This window comes from Sciurus vulgaris, assembly GCF_902686455.1.
Source record: "Sciurus vulgaris genome assembly, chromosome: 5".
NCBI classification, from domain to species: Eukaryota; Metazoa; Chordata; class Mammalia; order Rodentia; family Sciuridae; genus Sciurus; species Sciurus vulgaris.
Window position 1 is genome coordinate 112,362,695 of NC_136465.1, and position 17,474 is coordinate 112,380,168.

A 17,474-nucleotide genomic window follows, 5' to 3' on the forward strand; every position below is an offset into this window, starting at 1 on the left:
TAAAGAAGAGAAGGAAAGAAATCTACAAGCTACAGTTCAGGTGGGGAGGCCTGCAGAGGTGAACCAGGAGTAGCAGAAGGGCAGAGGTGAGACAACTGGGTTTCTGCAAATCCATCGTCAGGCAGTGAGGCTGGAGAGTTCAGTGGGTAATGCCAAAAGTAACTTATTTCCCTGGGAGGTGGACACTGGAGGCTGGAGGAAGGAGGAGAGGTCTTAATGTGGCAAGGGGTTTGGTTTGAAGATCCACACCTTGTACTTCAACTCCTGGGCCCTGAGTCATCTGACCCTTTCCTCCTATGTCCCCTGTGACCATCTGCTGCCCTAGAGCCAGTAGACGTATAAAAGCAGGGGTGAAAAGAGACATTTGGGGGTTAGGACAGCCCACCCTGTGCTGCCACTTGGGTTGGAGAGCTTTAAGAGCAAGAAAAGGGCGTCTTGGAGAAGCTCTGTTGCAGCAATAATCAGCTCTAGCCTGGCAGCGGGGTGGAGAGGCAGCCCGGCCTCCTCAGGGGTCTGGCTTGCACTCCCACTCCCACTAGCTCCCAGACACACACCTCTAGCTCCCGCAGTCGGTGCAGCAGCTCCTGGCAGGTGCCTGGCTCCATGCTGCCATCACCACCCTCTCCTGGCCTCAGGTTTCCAGGATCACTGGCTGGCTGGTCCATGGCCTCTGATGTCAGGCTCTGGGAACAAGTGGGAGAAGCCCTAGAAGGCTACTTCAGGCACGAAGAGGGGTGAGGGAGGACAACAAAGATGAAACTCTTCCTATTTTCAGAATTTAGATAGGTGTAATCTATATGTCACAGACATTGTGACAAACTCACGGTCAGCCTGGGAGGTTTCTGCTCACTCTTCCTATCTTAAGAATAGAGCATTGTTTTAAAAACCACTGTACTGTCTGACGGTACCATAGGTCGGACAGACACTGAGCAAGGGGCTGAAAATCTTGAATTCTCTGTAGGTGTCAGCCTGGAACTGGCAAGTCAATCAAGCTTTGGCCTCAGTGTTCCCATTTATAAAATAACACCCCCAATCACCTAATCTCATTCAGTACTGGCAAACAAAATATTAGGTCCATAAAAGTGATTTGAAAAACTTAAAAAAAAAAAAAAAAAAAAAAAAAAAAAAAAAAAAGACTTAGCTGTGGGTACAGTGCATGCCTGTAATCCCAGCTACTAAAAAGGCTAAGGCATGCTGGGCGCGGTGGTGCACACCTGTAATCCTGGTGGCTCAAGAGGCCGAAGCAGGAGGATTGTGAGTTCAAAGCCAGCCTCAGCAAAAGCGAGGTGCTAAGCATCTCAATAGACCCTGTCTCTAAATAAAATACAAAATAGGGCTTGGGATATTGTTCAGTGGTAGAGTGCCCCTGAGTTCAATCCCTGGTACCCACCTCCCTGGCCAAAAAAAGAGGCTGAAGCAGAAAGATCACAAGTTCCAGGCCAACCTCAGCAACTGAGTGAAACCCTGTCTCATAAAAAGATTAAAAACACATGACTATTATTCATAACAGTAGTAGTAATACTAATACTACCTAAATAATATACATTAATATAACAGGTAAGACAACGAGGATTTGTTCAGGGGATCAGAGGTCCCTTGCTTGAGGCAGGTACATGCTCAAGTTAGTGGGGCCATGGGCAAAACCCCTAGCTTTGTAGCCAAAAGGCTCTAGCTGGCTTTGCCCAATGTAAGCTGGGTGAACTGAAAACTTTGCTTGGTTTGGTCACTCATTTGGTCAACCAACTGATCCTCAGTTTCCTAATTCTGAGAAATGCTCAGGGCTTCCTGACAGGGCTATTGAGGGAGTCAAATGAAAGCACTATGGGACAATACCCTGAGATGTGGCCTGCAAAAGGGTCGATATGACTGACTCAGGGGTTCCTGTGAACAGAGCTTCAGGAGGGGGTTAGTGTGAAGACCCAGTCCTGGCTCGTTTCACTTGCTGGATGACCCTAGAGCCAGGCCCCTCTCTCTGGGCCTCATCTCCTCCTGAATACCTGCTTGCCTCCAACTCTTCCTCTTCCAGTTTCAGCTGCCCTAGGCACCCAGTACCCTGGGAGGAGTAGAGGGCACTGCCAATGAGGTCCCAGCAGACCAGCCTCTCTGCTGGGGACTCCTGACACCACTCCCTCCCTCCCACTTGGCTAGACCTCCCACACCAAGCCCCTCCTGAAGCTCTGTTCCTTCCTCAGGGCTCTTACTCCAAATCTGGGCTGGGTGCTGCTCCTATGTTAATTCTGAAACAGTCTTCCCACTAGGCTGTCAGTTCCTGAGGGCAGGGACATTGTACTCACTTCTCTGCCCAAACCCACACTCCTCTTAATGTGATACCTGACATGTAGGAGACAGAGTAATGATGAAAAAGTCTCCTATGTCACCGACCACACAAATATAGCAGTGTTCTGACCCCACAGTGCTAAGTGATCCTCCTCCTTTTGCCATCATCAGTTTTAAGTGACTAGTCTTTATCTTCCAACTGAGTTTCAATTTCTCTGTTAGAAGAAAGCACTCACTTTCTTCTTTGGCATAAAGACTGAAGATTCCAGCAGTTGGGAAGCCATTCTTGTTGTAAAAGTGTAGATACCCTTGTCTACCACTGACTACTCCATTGCCTGTTTCTTGTCCCACTGAAACTCCAATGAAAGTGGCTAGAGGCTTTGTACCAGAGAAGAGGGGGGCCCTCAGCAGGTCACCTCCAGGCATCTGAACCTCACTCCTGTCTTCCAGGGTGTGGTGCAGGGACACCTCTTCCACCTTCAGTGCCCCTCTTTAGTCCCCATCACCAGCATACACAGGCTCAAGGCCCTTACCTGTCACTGCCCCTCACCTAGGCTGGCACACTCACTATGGCAGCTAGACAGTCACCTCACCTGTGGAGAAACAGAGGGAGATCTCAGTCATGCACTTCTCAAATATTTCCTAGGCTGTGCTATGTGCCACGTGCCAGGGCATAGGGATGAACAAGTCCGAAAGCCCTGCCTTTACGAAGCTTCTGCTCTATTACTGTGAGAGGCAGACAAAATACAACATTGGGCACGATTAGGAACTGAGGGGATGACGATTAGGCAGAGACCTGAGTGAAGTCCAGATGAAACCCCAGGATGGAAAAAGCACTCATTGGGCTGGGGAGATAGCTCAGTTGGTAGAGTGCTTGCCTTGCATGGCAAAGGAAAGAGTCAGTGCAAAGCTCCCCAGTTCCTTAGCCAGGATTCACTCAGCTAACAGGTAAGATTAAGAGTCACTCATGGTGCTTTACTGCCCTTCCAAACATGCATTGTCTTTAATCCTCATGACCACAAAGGGAAGTAAATGCTACCATGAAAACCTATATTTTAAAAATTTATTTACTTATTTATTGTGGTGCTGGGGTTTGAACCCATGGCCTCATGCATACTAGGCAAGTACTCTACCACTGGGCTACATCCCCAGCCCAAGGCCTGTATTTTTTTAGATGAGGAAACTGATGAACTGAGTATCTCATATGCTGCATAGTGCTGGAACTTTTCTATTTTGCACCATGACATCTGATTCTCCTCACAACCTTGGCAGAGGGCACCAGCCTGGGAAAGGAAGCAGGCTCTGGAGGCATAAGACACTGCTGCAGTCATATGGCTAGAGCATACAGCACACTGGACAGGCCTGGATGTCCCTGTTCCTCTGTAGCTTCTCTGTACACATCCAAGTTATACTGCCAACTTCACAGAATAAACTACATGCAGGCTCCATATAGTCCCAGGGCCCCTGGCATACAGACTCCTGGAGCCTTGCAGTTGGACAGACCTGAACTGAAATCCTGATGCTGGAGAAACCTCTTTCATTGCTTATAAAATGGGGGTAAAGATACTTGGTCTAAAGAGTGGTTGGAAGATAAAATGAAAGCAGAGTGGCCAGCATGACCTCAGTAACTGGAAGCTTTTCATATTATGGTGGGCTGAAATGCACAGCACCAAGCCTGGGGTTGTTGTGGAGCCTGCTGTTACCCTCAGCTGCTACACAGGCAACACTGGGTCCCAGCTCCTCACCCTTAGGTCTCAGCTGCAGGGGCACCTACAGATCTCACATACTACCCAGCCTGCCTTGCCCTCTCAGGCCCCTCCCCAAGTCTCCCCTAGCACACCAGCACCAGGGTGGGCCCAGCCTCCATTGTCTCTGCCTCATACCCTACAAAGGAATCAGTTGGAGGTTTTGAGGTCAGAGGTAATGGGCAAAGGGAGAAGTCTTTCTGAGTGTGTATGTGCATACCATAGTGAGAAGGGAACTTCTGAAAAAAATAAGAAAAGGAAAAACTGTGTAATACTTATTTTTAATACTCCACAACAATTCAAAGTGCTTTTGTTTTCTGATATGGTAAAAATGCATTGAATATAACTTGGTTTGCTCTGACATTATCATGCTTGATAAATTTAGAAATATACAAGCCTGGGAAAAAAATGACAGAAATTCAAGAAATATTCTCTCTCCCATACAAACAGGGTTAGAACCAAAAAAGGCCTCAGGTTACCTCTACCATTCAACCATTTCCACCCACTCCTCAACTCTGGTCTCTGGACATCATCTCTCTCCAGTGGGTAGCTCCCACTGCTATAGGCCTGGCTCCAGGGATCACTAGTTTCTCCCTTGATTCTATACTATTTGTTTTCCCAGTGGCAACTTCCAGGAAAGAGAAGAGTTGAAGTGTGTATGTTCATGAGCATCTGAGTGCGCTATGGAGAATGAGAAAGCTGGGAATGCAAAGCAAGGGAATGGAACAAATAGGGTCCAGAAAAGAAGAGAGCTAAAGTTAGGGGAAGTCCCAAGTTTTGTGTTCTTCGCAAAAACAAAACAAAACAAAACCCAAACACAGGATAAAGGCAGTTTGGTAGAATATCTTTTCCTAAAAACAAAAAACAAAAAACAAAAAAAACAACCAGATAAGGAGCAAGGCCTAGATGTGAAGGCTCGCTGTTAATATTTTTCTTTCTTTTCTTCTTCTTCTTTTTTTTTTTTTTTTTTGTGGTACTAGTGATTGAACCAAGGGCCTCACACATGCTAGGCAAAGCAAATGCACTACCACTGATCTATGTCCCTCAGCTCTTTTTATTTTTTAAATTTTTTAGACAGGGTCTCCCTAAGTTGCTGAGGCTGATCTTGAGCTTGCAATTCCCCTGCCTCAGACTCCCAAGTAGCTGCAATTACAGGTATACACCACTGCACATGGCCTGGCTGTAGATTATGTGTATGTGTATGTGATAGTTTTATGTACTGAGGAGGGTTGAGACCCAGCATGCCACACTAGCTAACCACTGCCACCATCCAAATCTGAGCCCCTACAAATCCCAGGGCAGGGCAAGGCAGGGTGAGTACCTTTGTGAATTACAGTAGGCTTTCTAGTTGCTAAGCCTCCCAGGGGTAATATTTCTCTCCTGCATACACTGCTCTGTAGGCCCCAGCTGAAGCCTGAGTAGAGACTCCGGAAATGTTGGCTGAAGGAAGGCTGTGACTCATCCCCACACTTTGGGAGAAATGTTTTCTGCCCTTGCACCTGATGGTCTGGGCCAACTCAGGGTGGAGAGTCTTCTCTGTCTGCAGGGCTGCCACAAGCAGAGGGCAAGAAACCGTCAGTCTGACTGGGGAGGAGCATATGCCTATGGATCTGAATTTGAGATTTCAAAAAAAAAAAAAAAAAAAAAAAAAAAAGCCAAGCAAAAAAAAACAACAACAACAACAAAACAGCTGGGCATAGTGACATAAGCCTATAATCCCATTTACTCTAGAGGCTGAGGAAGGAGGATTGCGAGTTCAAGGCCAGCCTGGGCAACACAGTAGAAACTCTTATCCCCCAACCCCACCTTTTTGTAGTCCTGGGGATTGAGCCCCAGACCTTGCTCATGCTAGAGAAGCACTCTACCACCGAGTGACATTTCCAGCCTGATTCAGTCTCTTAAAAAAAAAAAAAAAAAAAAATTTCTAAAAGAAAACTTTCTGTGTCTTTACACCCCTCTAGAACTAACAGAACGCAGACAGACACTACCACCTCCATCTCCAAAACAGTCTAACTAGGAACTTGGCCCTTCAGAGTCTTCTAAGTCAGTTCTTCAGTGGTTCTCCATCTGTGGTGTCAGTACCCACTTCAGGGGCCAAGCACCCTCTTCTTCCCTCAGGACCCATGACTCCTACTCACAGCCTCTGTGCTCAGCTCTATGTAGACCCTGGGAAAGCCCAGGCCTGGGCCTTTCAGGATGGTCCTGGTTTCAAACATCCTTCTGCACGGTCTCACAGCACAATTCAGATGTTGGGTCTGGAACGCTTGATACAGCCAGGCTGGGCAGAGAACTCTAACTTGAACTGGAAGCTTCTCCCGCCAGAATTGCGCCAGAACTGCCAACGAGAGGTTCCTCCCTCCACAAAGGCCTGATTCAGAAGGAGGTGACTTTAGTGCTGAGGGGAGGGGAGGGCAGGGCAGGGAGGAAGAACAGAGTGCTCTCTGGATGTCCTGTAGAGGGTGTGGTGGGGGGGCAATTTTAAAGAGTCAAGAGACAGGAAAGAGAAAACTTCTGCTCAGGAATCTCTGGGAAACCTGGAGACATTGCTGAGTGAGTCTGGATGACTGCTATCTCTTTGGCCTTGGTTAGATAGAGCCCTGGTTCCGCACCACCTTTTTTGGTGGTGCTGGAGGTTGAACCCAGGGCTTCATGCCTGTTAAGCACACAGTCTACCACTAAGCCACAATCCCATCTCCAGCCCTGGTTTCTTTAAAGCCAGGGGTGGACAGGAGCTTTTAGGACCATTCTGGCCTTTCTGTCTGCCAGAAAAGGGTCTATAGCTCCCATCCATCTCCAATCAGGGTACAGGCAAAACTCCTTCCTGAACTCAGAGTCCAGGTCTGGGAGGAGGGGCCAGAGAGGTGGCAGCAAGCCCGGTCTCCATCCCAGCTCAACCTGTCCCTCAGCCAAGGCCCTTTGGCCCTGGAGGATCCCCTCACTCCCCAGCTGTTCTGTCCAGAGTCCTCCAGGGAGAGAAGCCAGGGGCTGGGGTGGGGGAGGGATGGGCAGCTGCAGGAAGGCAGAGAGAGTTGAGGAAGCTCAGAATCATCCCTAACACCAGTCTGTCCCTTCCACTCCCCTCCCCAGCTGCTTTCTGGAATTCCTTTCATCAGTCCCAGTGTTACACCCAAGTCCACTTGTAAACAGCAACTTATTCACCCACAGCAAAGACCAGCCCTGGGCTGCCAAAGGAAAGGATGTAAGGACTGAGGCCTGGTTCCCATAAGGCACTCCTGGCCTGACAGTGGCCACTTAATCCCTGGCCCAAAACATCTTTTAGCCTTAAGAATTTCAACTGGTCCCCTCCCCACCTCACCAGGGAGAGGGCAGACAAGAATTTCCTTCCCTCCTCCTGACAACTGGCACCAAAGACACAATAGTCCTTCTGAAAGGCATCTGTCCTTGGGGAAGGGCCCAAGCATCCCCCTCCAGCTTCCTCTTCACAGGCATTCCAAGAACCTCAGCTACCACCATGATATCGTTCTTTGGAACAAAATGGACAGCCAGATCAGCCCCTGCCCTTTCAGGTTGGTCAGGAGGAAGGACAGTTACTTTAACAGCCCCAAAGGCTTCTAGATTTCAACATCCCCCTGCCCCAGCCCCTTGTCCACAGTATAACCCAGTAACAAAAATAGCAGCTGCTGGGGTGGGGAGAGAGAAGGGGTTCCAACACAATGGGTTTATTTATAGGACCACACACCAGGGGTTCTGCAGCCAAGCAGCATGCCCCCCCCCCTTTCAAAGTCCTGGCCAGGCCCATCCTAGCCCAGTCATAGGAAAGGGAAAAGCCACAGACCAGAAGGCAGAGGCTTGAGTTTAGCCTAATTCTGCAATGTACTTCTTGCTGTGTGACTTTAGGCAAATCACTGTTTCTCAGGGACAAACACCTTCTACCAAGTGCAGACTGCTCTAGTACAGTGGTTCTCAAAGAGTGGCTCGGGGACCCTGAGGTCCTTTCAAGTTACCCATAAGGTCAACACTATTCTTTTTTTTTTTTTTTTTGCAAAACTACTTTCAGAGTACTACTAAGATACTGTCTGTTTTTATTATTCTCATTCTCTCATGATTTTCCAGAGACTATGCTGTGTGAGATCATAACAGACTGAATACAGAAGCAGATATGAGAATTCAGCTGCTTTCTACTAAGTCACACATGAGAGATTTATAGAAGTGAACAGTGATATTTTTTCCCAATATTTTTGTTTTGAAAAACAATTATTTTTCATAAAATATATTAACGTGCAATGGTTTATTATTATATTTACATGAATGAATGAAATAAATGTTTAAAATTTTCAGCACCCCCCGCTTCCTTACTAGGGGCTGATCCCAGCTAGGCATATGCTCTAACACTGACCTACATTTAAAGTCTCACTAAGTTTCCCACACAGGTGTGCACCATCATGCCTGGATAAAACTCCTACGTTCTAACTTATACTATATAAATGTCAATAAATAGAACACATATAAATGAAAGCTCTTTAGGGTTTTCAATTTTTTAAGTGTATTTGGGGTCTTCAGACAAAAAAGTTTGAGAATCACTTTTCTGGTAGAATTTACTGTGATGAAAATGCTTGGTCTGGGCAGTCTACTATGGCAGCAACTAGCTACAGGTGGCAATTGTGTATTTGAAATATGGCCAGTTACACTGAGAACTGAACTTTAAATTTTAGACAGCCACATGTAGCTAGTGGCTATTGCATTGGATGGCAAAGTTTGAGAAGACCGCTGAGATCTCTTGATTAGAACATTGTAGGTCAACAGTCCTTTCCATAGGGAATGGGAGTGGGGAAGCGATAGGACCTGATGCTCACTGCTTACACTATTTTTCACTCTCTCTGGCCCAACCAAAGGAAAATTATGTCAGATACACTGTCTGTCTTGGCGGCCATTCTATTTGTTGGAGCTGATCTCCAACAATTCTCTGCAACGTCTCTATTCCCTTTCTATTCTCCTCATACTTCTGGGCTACTACCTATCCGCCTATTTTCCCAGAGCGTTAAAACTGGCAGGGACACACTCCCTCAAATGTCCTGCCACTATCTTCCCAGCCCCACGGAAATCCTACCTATCCCCTCATCTCCTCTTTACAATGGAGGGACTGCCTCTATCCAGCCAAGGCCAGTCCCTCCTGCCTCAGACAGCCTCCATTTATGTCCTCAGAATGGACATCCTGAAGGGATCTTTTCCATTTGCTTTTCTTTTTTGTTCTGGAGATTGAACCCAGGGACACTTAACCACTAAGCCACATCCCCAGACCTTTTCTATATTTTATTTTGAGACAGGTCCTGCTGAGTTGCTTATGGCCTGATAAGTTGCTGGGGCTGCCTTTCAACTTGGGATCTTCCTGCCTCAGCCTCCCGAGCTGCTGGGATCACAGGTATATGCCATCACACCTGGCTCCTATTGACTTTTTTTTTTTAAATATATATATTTTTTAGTTGTCAGTGGACCTTTACTTTATTTATATATGGTGCTAAAAATCGAATCCAGTGCCTCACACATGCTAGGCAAGCACTCTACAACTGAGCTATAACCCTAGGCCCTCTCCCATTTGCTTTTTATTTTTATTTTTGATGTTGGGGATTGAACCCATGACCTCAAACAATGGTAAGCATATACTCTATCATTGAGCTAAGACCTCCCATTCTTTTTTTCTTTTCTTGTTTTGGTACCAGGGATTCAACCCAGGGGCACTTTACAACTAGCTGCTGCTGTATCCCCAGACAGGGTCTCACTAAATTGCCCAGGTTGGCCTTGAACTTGTGATCCTCCTGCCTCAGCCTCCCAAATTACTGGGATTACAGCCATATGCCACTATGCCAGCCCTCCCATTCACTCTTTTTTTTTTTTTTTTTTGTACCGGGGATTTATCTCAGGGGCACTCAAACACTGAGACTCATCCCGGGTCCTCTTTTTTGTATTTTATTTGGAGACAGTCTCATTGAGTTCTCATTGAGTTACTTAGCACCTCATTTTTGCTGAGGCTGGCTTTGAACTCATGATCCTCCTGCCTCAGCCTCCCAGGCTGCTGGGATTATAGGTATGTGCCACCACGCCTGGCTCCCATTCACTTTTAAAACTTGTTAGGCATCTTTCATCTTAAAAACAATCCTTTCCTGACATTTCTGCAGATACTGCCCATCAAAACCAAACTAATAAATAAAAATAAAAAGCTATCTCCTCATCCTTGTCTAATTTAGCAGTAGCTACAACAATAAACCCAAATATTTTTCAGGCTTCATTGCCTTTGATGAATCTCTTCCTCCTGTATTTTTACTTTTCTTTTTGGTGGCACTGGGGATTGAACCAGGGGTGTTCTACAACTGAGCTACATCTCCAGCTCTTTTAATTTTTATTTTGACACAAAGTCTCACTAAATTGCCCAGGATGGCCTTGAACTTGTGTTCCTCCTGCTTTAGCCTTCTGAGTTGCCAGGGTTATAGGCGTGTGCCACCCCACCCAGCTGTACTTTTTTTTTAAAAAGTTTTGAAATACAGTTCACATCCCTTACAATTCACCCATTTAAAGTGTTCAATTCAATATTTTGTTTGTTTGTTTGGATTGAATCCAGGGGCACTCTATCACTGAGCTATATCCCCAGTTCTTTTTTAAAAAAACTAAAAAAATTCAAATAGGTCTTGCTAAGTTGCCCAGGCTGGACTTTAACTTGTGATCCTCCTTCCTCAATATCATGAGTATCTGGGTTTATAGGCATGTACCATTGTCTGGCAACCTGGGCACTTTTGCATTTTGGAGAATGTTTCCCAACTTGGATTTGTCTCATATTCTTGCTGATCAAATTAAGGTCATGGTTTTGGGGAAATACACCAAAGTATGCTTTTCTCAGTGATTGTACTGGGGGTATGCATGAGGTAAAGATGTCTCACTACTGGTGATGTTTTATCCTTGACCACTTGGTTAGGTAGTATCTATTTGTGAGTTTCTTTACTGCAAATTTACTGTTTTCCTTTCGTATTTGAGAACTATTTTGGAAGGCAGTACAATGTAATTATTCAACTATTCTGATTCTCTTTAAAATTTCATTCACAGATTTTAGGCTTTATCAGTGGATCTTGTTTGTAGCAATTACTATGATGTTCCAATGATAATTTTCCATTTCCCTTGTATTCTGTAAGGAAGAACTGTCCATTCATTCCCATTTATTTATTTTTATATTTACATTGCTACAATAACTTATATTATTATGAACTAACTGATATTTATTTTATTCTGTGGGTTATAATCCAATATAACCAATTGTTCACACTCTGGCTTTGGCCATTGAGAATCTTTCAGATTGCTCACGCGTCCTTTCAAAATGCCTTTTTATTTTGGCACTTCCTTAATTTCTGGCTCCATAAGATATTCAGTTTATCTTGTATCTTCCCTGTCATAATCACTTTTCCAAGGAGCATTCTACTGAAGCCATTTTCTAAAACTATAAATCTGATTGTGTTTTTCCCACTTCAAATCTTCTCACAACCTCCTACTTCTTTGGGGACAAAAAAACACCCTCAACACGACCCTAGAAGTCTGTTGGTCTGGTCCTAAAGCAATTCTTCTGAAAAGCTTTCCTGGGTTGATGTAGCACTCATTGGTCTCTCTTCTTAAGGTGACTCTGGCAGGATTCCTATTTCGAAATGCAATGTGTCCTGTGCTCAAACAGTTCCCTTGAGGAGGGATTTCCTACGCTCTGCTGGAAGGAAAGCTCCCTGGGGAGGGAGGGCTGCATTTTTGGACTCCCCTGCACACCCTGTGCCAGTGTACCCTCTTGCTAAGAGGCTGCATGGCCCTGAAAACCTGTCTCCTTGACCCTGAAGAGATTGATGCTCTTCTTTTATTTAAGCCAGGAACAAAACAAAACAGAAAAAAAAAGTGAGAGTGGGGAAGAGGCGCGGGCGTGTGTGTGTGTGTGTGTGTGTGTGTGTGTGTGTGTGTGTAGAAACAATCCAGAAAGAAGTGATAGGTAAGAATGTGCAATGGCTTATCAAATTCTCATAAAGACCCACAACTATTTCCCAACCCAACGACTCTGAGGACCCACATGACAAACCATACTGAAGGTGAGCAAGGGACATTTTTACATTTGCCTCTTGACACTGAGATGACCTTTTCAAAGCCCTCAACCACTCCCAGGTCTCAGTGATTCCTTCAGGCAAACAGGATTAACCTATTCATTCTATGGATATTTTTGGACAGATCATCCAGTATGAGAATTACAGGCATTCCTACCTGCTGGGGGAGCAATTAATTTTCTAGGATTCGTTGAACTTTTCAGTCTAGTAGGGGACATAAGATATGCAGGCACAAAAATGTGTAGTATTTCTATATAAAGTAACAATAAACTATCAGAAAAAAGAAAACAATTCCATTTATAAGTTATAAAATAATAAAAATCAGGAATAGATTTAATCAAGAAGGTAAGCCTGGCACAGTGGTGTCCTCCTGTAATCCCAGTTACTCCAGAGGCTGAGGCAGGAGAATCACAAGTTTGAAGTCAGTCTGGGCAACGTAGCAAGACCTTGGCTCAAAATAAAAAGGGGTTGGGAATGTAGCTCAGTGGTAGAGCTCTCCTGAGTTCAATTCCCAGTACTACCAAAAAAAAAAAAAAAAAAAAAAAAAAAAAAAAAAAGAGTAGAGCAAAGAACCTGAATAGACATTTCTCAAAAGACATACAAACAAAACAGCCAATAGGTATATGAAAAAAATGTTCAGCATCTCTAATCATCAGGGAAATGCAAATTAAAACCACAATGAGATAACCTCTCCCACCTGTTACAATGGCTATTATCACAAAGACTAAAGATAACAAGTGTTGGTCAGGGTATGGAGAAGAGGGAACCCCTGCACAGTTGATGGGAATGTAAACTAGTACAGTCATTGTTGGAAACAGTATAGAAGTGCTTCAGAAATTAAAAATAGAAGTACCATATGATCCAGCAATTCCACTACTGGGTATATATCCAAAGGATATGAAATCAGTAAGTTGAACAGAAATCTGTACTCCAATGTTAACTGCAGCATTATTCACAATATCCAAGAGATGGACTTAGCCTACATAAACAGATGAATGGATAAAGAAAATGTGATACATATACACTGTAGAATACTATTCAATCTTAAAAATGAAGGAAATTGTCATTTGCCAAAACTGGATGAATTTAGAGGACATTATGCTCAGTGAAATAAGTCAAGCACACAATACCACAAGATCTCACTTACATGTAGAATCTGAAAAAGTAGAATTCAGAGAAGCAGAGAATAAAATGGTAATTAACAAAGGCTTTGGGGGCTTGTCAAAAGATACAAAGATTTCAGTCAGAAGAATAAGTTGTATGGGGACTATAGTTCACAATGTGTTATAAACTTGAAAATAGCTAAGAAAGTACAGTTTAAGTATTCTCACCCAAAAGTGAGAAAATGCATATGCTAAATTGCTTGATTTAGCTATTCTGCAATATATCCATATATCAAAAAAAATTCTGTACACCATAAGTGTATATAATTTTCATTTGTTAATTTAAAATAAGACAGGCAAATAACTATTGCAAAGGAAGGTTCACTAGAGAAGTCTTATGAACAACTTAGAAAAAGGCATCAAGTGAATTGAACCCTTAAAGACAGACAAGATTTAGATAGAAGGGAAAGAGGATCATTTGAAGGCATCAGAGAGGCACCCAGAGAAGTGAGGAGGCAGAAACCTCAGGTGTATATGTAAATGGAATGACTCAGAACAGCTGGATCTGGGGGCACCTGAAGGTGAGTGTTTCCTGCTCCCCTAGTCTGGGCCAGTTCACAACTTGCCAAAGGAGGGAGTCAGCATCTTTTTAAGATCCTAGGCACAACTAGAATGTACGCCAGGTCCCATAGGAGGAATGGAGGCAGAGAGTCTCCTGGAGGTGATAGTGGAGCTGACCGTTGAAAAATTAGCTACATACTCTCAGATCTGAGATGAAAGGGTCTGTGAGTTTTTAGGCTGTACCTACAGGCCTGGAGAGCTGGGCAGATACACTTCCAGCTCCCCCACTATGTCCATCATCTAGTGCCCACACCCCCAAGCTTCATACCCTGGCTTCTTTCTACAAAAGAATCAGGCTCTGGCAGCCTTCTGCACCCAGACAGCTCCAGTGCTACCTCAGTGGGTGCCATCCAGCCAGTGCACAGATGTCACTTTCTAAGCTGCCAGCTCTGCTCCAGAAGACAGCAAACTTCACCCACAAACTTCCACTGGATTCTGCTCTTGTTTATGCTTACGAATGGGAGACAGGCTTTTGGATTCTGGTTCTGGCTTGGCATAATCCTTGGGGAAGTAGAGAAAAGTCGAGAACTCTTCTGGGCCTCAATTTTAATATCTTTAAAATGGAGATAAGCCCTCTCTGACTCCTCTCTCCCAGCAAGGCTCAGAAGAGAAGGATGATATCATGACTAGGAAAGGACTGCAGCTAAAAAGACAGGTACCCTTGTGCAGAATAAGCAGGAGGGGTACGGAACTTCGCCTGCCAGCTTTGATGTTGTCTTTCTCCAACAAGGTCTGCAGGCTTCTTGGGAAAACAGTGGGGGAGGACAGAGGAAGGGAGAGCAAAGCCAAGAGCTTTAGCCTTCTTCTAGCCTACGGGACAGGAAGTGAGGTGCTGTCTACAGAGGAAATGAAAAGCGAACACCCCCCAACTTCCCTTCAGCCTGTAGTGGAAAGCTGGTTCCAGCTTCAGGAACCTGCAGGCTCAGAGTTGGGGAACTAGAAGGCCACATGGTGGGGTGGGAAGGAGGCATTATCAGCACCATCTGGCAGAGAATGGGGATCTCTTAGACACTGTAACACCCAAGGGGCCCAGGATATCACACAGATTGGGGAAGAGATGAGAAGAGAAGCCAATGAAGCCAAATTGAGAAACCCAGTACTCATGTGTTCGTGTGGTGTGGTACCTTATCTGTAGTCCTGGCTGGACTTCTGCCTCCTGCAGGGTGTCATGCCAAGCCCTGGGCACATTCCTCCCACAACACGCCCACACAACCCTGTGTCCTTGTTCTTACTACACATCTTTTCTGTCCTGGGGTATGAGCCCTGGGGCACTCCACCATTGAGCTACATCCCCAGCCCTTTCAATTTATTTCACTTTAAAACAAGGTCTCACTAGGTTGCCCAGGTTGGCCTTGAACTTATGCTTCTCCTACTTTGGCTTCCTGATTAGCTGGGATTACAGGCATGTGCTACCATACCCAGCTATTTTTATTTTTTAACTGACATATAACTGTACTGATTTATGAGGCAAAAATACTGTAATTCAACACATGCATTCAACACATAATGATCAAATCAGGGTTGCACATGTCCTTTCTTTGCAGCCCCTATCATAACTATAATTCTAGAACTGTTAAGTTATTTGATGAATGTGGACTTTTTTTTTTTGGTACTGGGGATGGAATCCAGTGGTGTTTAACCACTAAGTCACATCCCCAGCCCTTTCTATTTATTTATTTATTTATTTATTTATTTATTTATTTTTGTGATGCTGGGGATTTGAACTCAGGGTCTTATGCTTGCAAGGCAAGCACTCTACCAACCGAGCTATATCCCCAGCCCTATTTCTTATTTTGAGATAGGGTCTCACTAAGTTGCTGAGGCTGGCTTTGAATTTGTGATCCTCTTGCCTCAGTCTCTCAAGTCACTGGGATTACAGACTTGTGCCACCATGCTCTACTGAATGTTGACTTTCTTGATCACCACTGTAGCCCCAGAGTCTAGCACAGTATAAGCATACATTATGTTCTAGGATATCTACTGCCTAAATGAATGGCCTGACCAGACCTGAAAACTCCTCACAGGCTTGTTTGGGCCTAAATCCCGACATCTAAGTGAAGATCAGAATACAGAGGTGAATGACTCTGCTCGTGGTTTAAGGTCAACTGGAGGAGCTTTGGTCTCTATGTTTGCATCCCCACCCCTCTAAATTTATACACTGAAATCCTAACTTCTAAGATGATGGTATGAGGATGGTCTCTAAGAGGTGATTTGGTCATGGGAGTGGTGCCCTCATGAATGAAATTAGTGTCTTTATAAATATAAAAGAGGCCCAAGAGAGCCCTCAACTACTTCTACCAAGTGAGAACATAGAAGGCTTTGTCTAATGAACTAGAAGCAGGCCTTCACAAGACACTACATCTGCTGCCACTGGGATCTTGGACTTGCCAGACTTCAGAGGTATGAGAAATAAGTTTCTGTTGCTTATAAGCTACCCAGCTTATGGTACTTTTGTTATAGCAGCCTGATAAGACTAAGATAATCAGAAACAGCAGATCTAACAGAGGTGGCAAGTACTTTCTAAAGCTCCTCCCAGCTGTGGTCATCCATCTTCTTCCTGTATGAGAAGGTAGGGACCACATCCCAAGGACATGAAAGCATGTGAGGTCTGTTCAGATGAAAGTGGGGACTGACTACAAGACATCAAGGTCCTCACTTCCTTTCTCCATAAAGCTAGGAGAGGCCCTTGTTCCTCCAGGCTGTAGTGTGGCATGGTATCACTACTACTGAGTAGCTAGTCAGGGGTACTTCTGCCTATTTAAGAGCTGGGTTCATTCTAGCAACCTGGAAAGGGGACAAAGTCTAGCCAAGAGCAAAGGCAAGGGTAAGAGGTTGGAAAAGGGGAGAGCTTGAAGTAGATGGGGGTAAGGTTGGTAAATGACTCCTGGAATGAGTGCCTGGAGCTTTGCAGACAAGTTCTAGGGGTGTCTCAACAGATCTATGCACAAAAGGACCAATTATATCCCCCACATCAAGCCAGCTAAGGGTAAGGTGAATCAGCCTCTGGGAACTCGGCTGCTGAGAACTCCAGGGCTGTACTCTGGGAGTTTCAGGGCTTTTTGCAGCCCTGTCTAGGAAATGTCATTAATCCTTCCCCCAGAGGGTCAGGGTCAGAAACAAATCCAGGCTAATAGAGAATTGTAGACTAGTCTCCCTGAAATAGCATCCACCACTCAAGTCCTGTGGGCTAATGGAGAGCAGAATGGGGTATTCTTGCCTTTAAAATAGCTATAATTTTAGCTGGACACAGTGGTGCACACCTGTAATTCCAGCAACTCAGGAGGCTGAGGCAGGAGGACTGCAAATTCGAGGCCAGCCTCAGTAACTTAGTAGACCCTATCTCAGAAAGGAAAACAAAAACAATAAATGGGTTGATGGTGTAGTTCAGTGATAGAGCACCCCTGGGTTAAATCCCCACTACTACTACTGGGAAAAAAAGGACATGTAAGAGCATTTGCCTAGCATGTATGAGGTTCAATCCCAGTATCAAAAAAAAAAAAAAAAAAAAAAAAAAAAAAAAAAAAAAAAAAACACCAAAAACCCAGCTATAATTATATTTATTTAAAGCTTAGTGAATACTGGAAAACTCCTAGAGCTCAAGGACCAGCATGAGGTTCAGGGTGCTATGCCTGAATGTGTTCTTCTCAGCA

At 44.7% G+C, this 17,474-nt stretch overlaps 1 protein-coding gene across 8 annotated transcripts in view; it reads right to left on the reverse strand.

Annotated features, from left to right (window-relative positions):
• Positions 1-17,474, reverse strand: part of NCKAP5L (NCK associated protein 5 like) — a 34,003-nt gene that overhangs the window by 11,461 nt on the left and 5,068 nt on the right. The window contains exons 1-4 of one of the 8 annotated variants that reach the window (XM_079139745.1): positions 6,151-6,461; positions 5,344-5,562; positions 2,811-2,870; positions 555-683 (exon numbers count right to left, since the gene is read on the reverse strand). In XM_079139745.1, coding sequence (XP_078995871.1) covers positions 555-665 — 111 coding nt within the window. In that variant the 5' untranslated portion in view covers positions 666-683; positions 2,811-2,870; positions 5,344-5,562; positions 6,151-6,461. Of the gene's footprint in view, positions 1-554; positions 2,871-5,343; positions 5,670-6,150; positions 6,462-17,474 lie in introns of those variants that run through there. The other 7 variants (XM_079139746.1, XM_079139741.1, XM_079139740.1 and 4 more) reach the window with 7 other exon arrangements.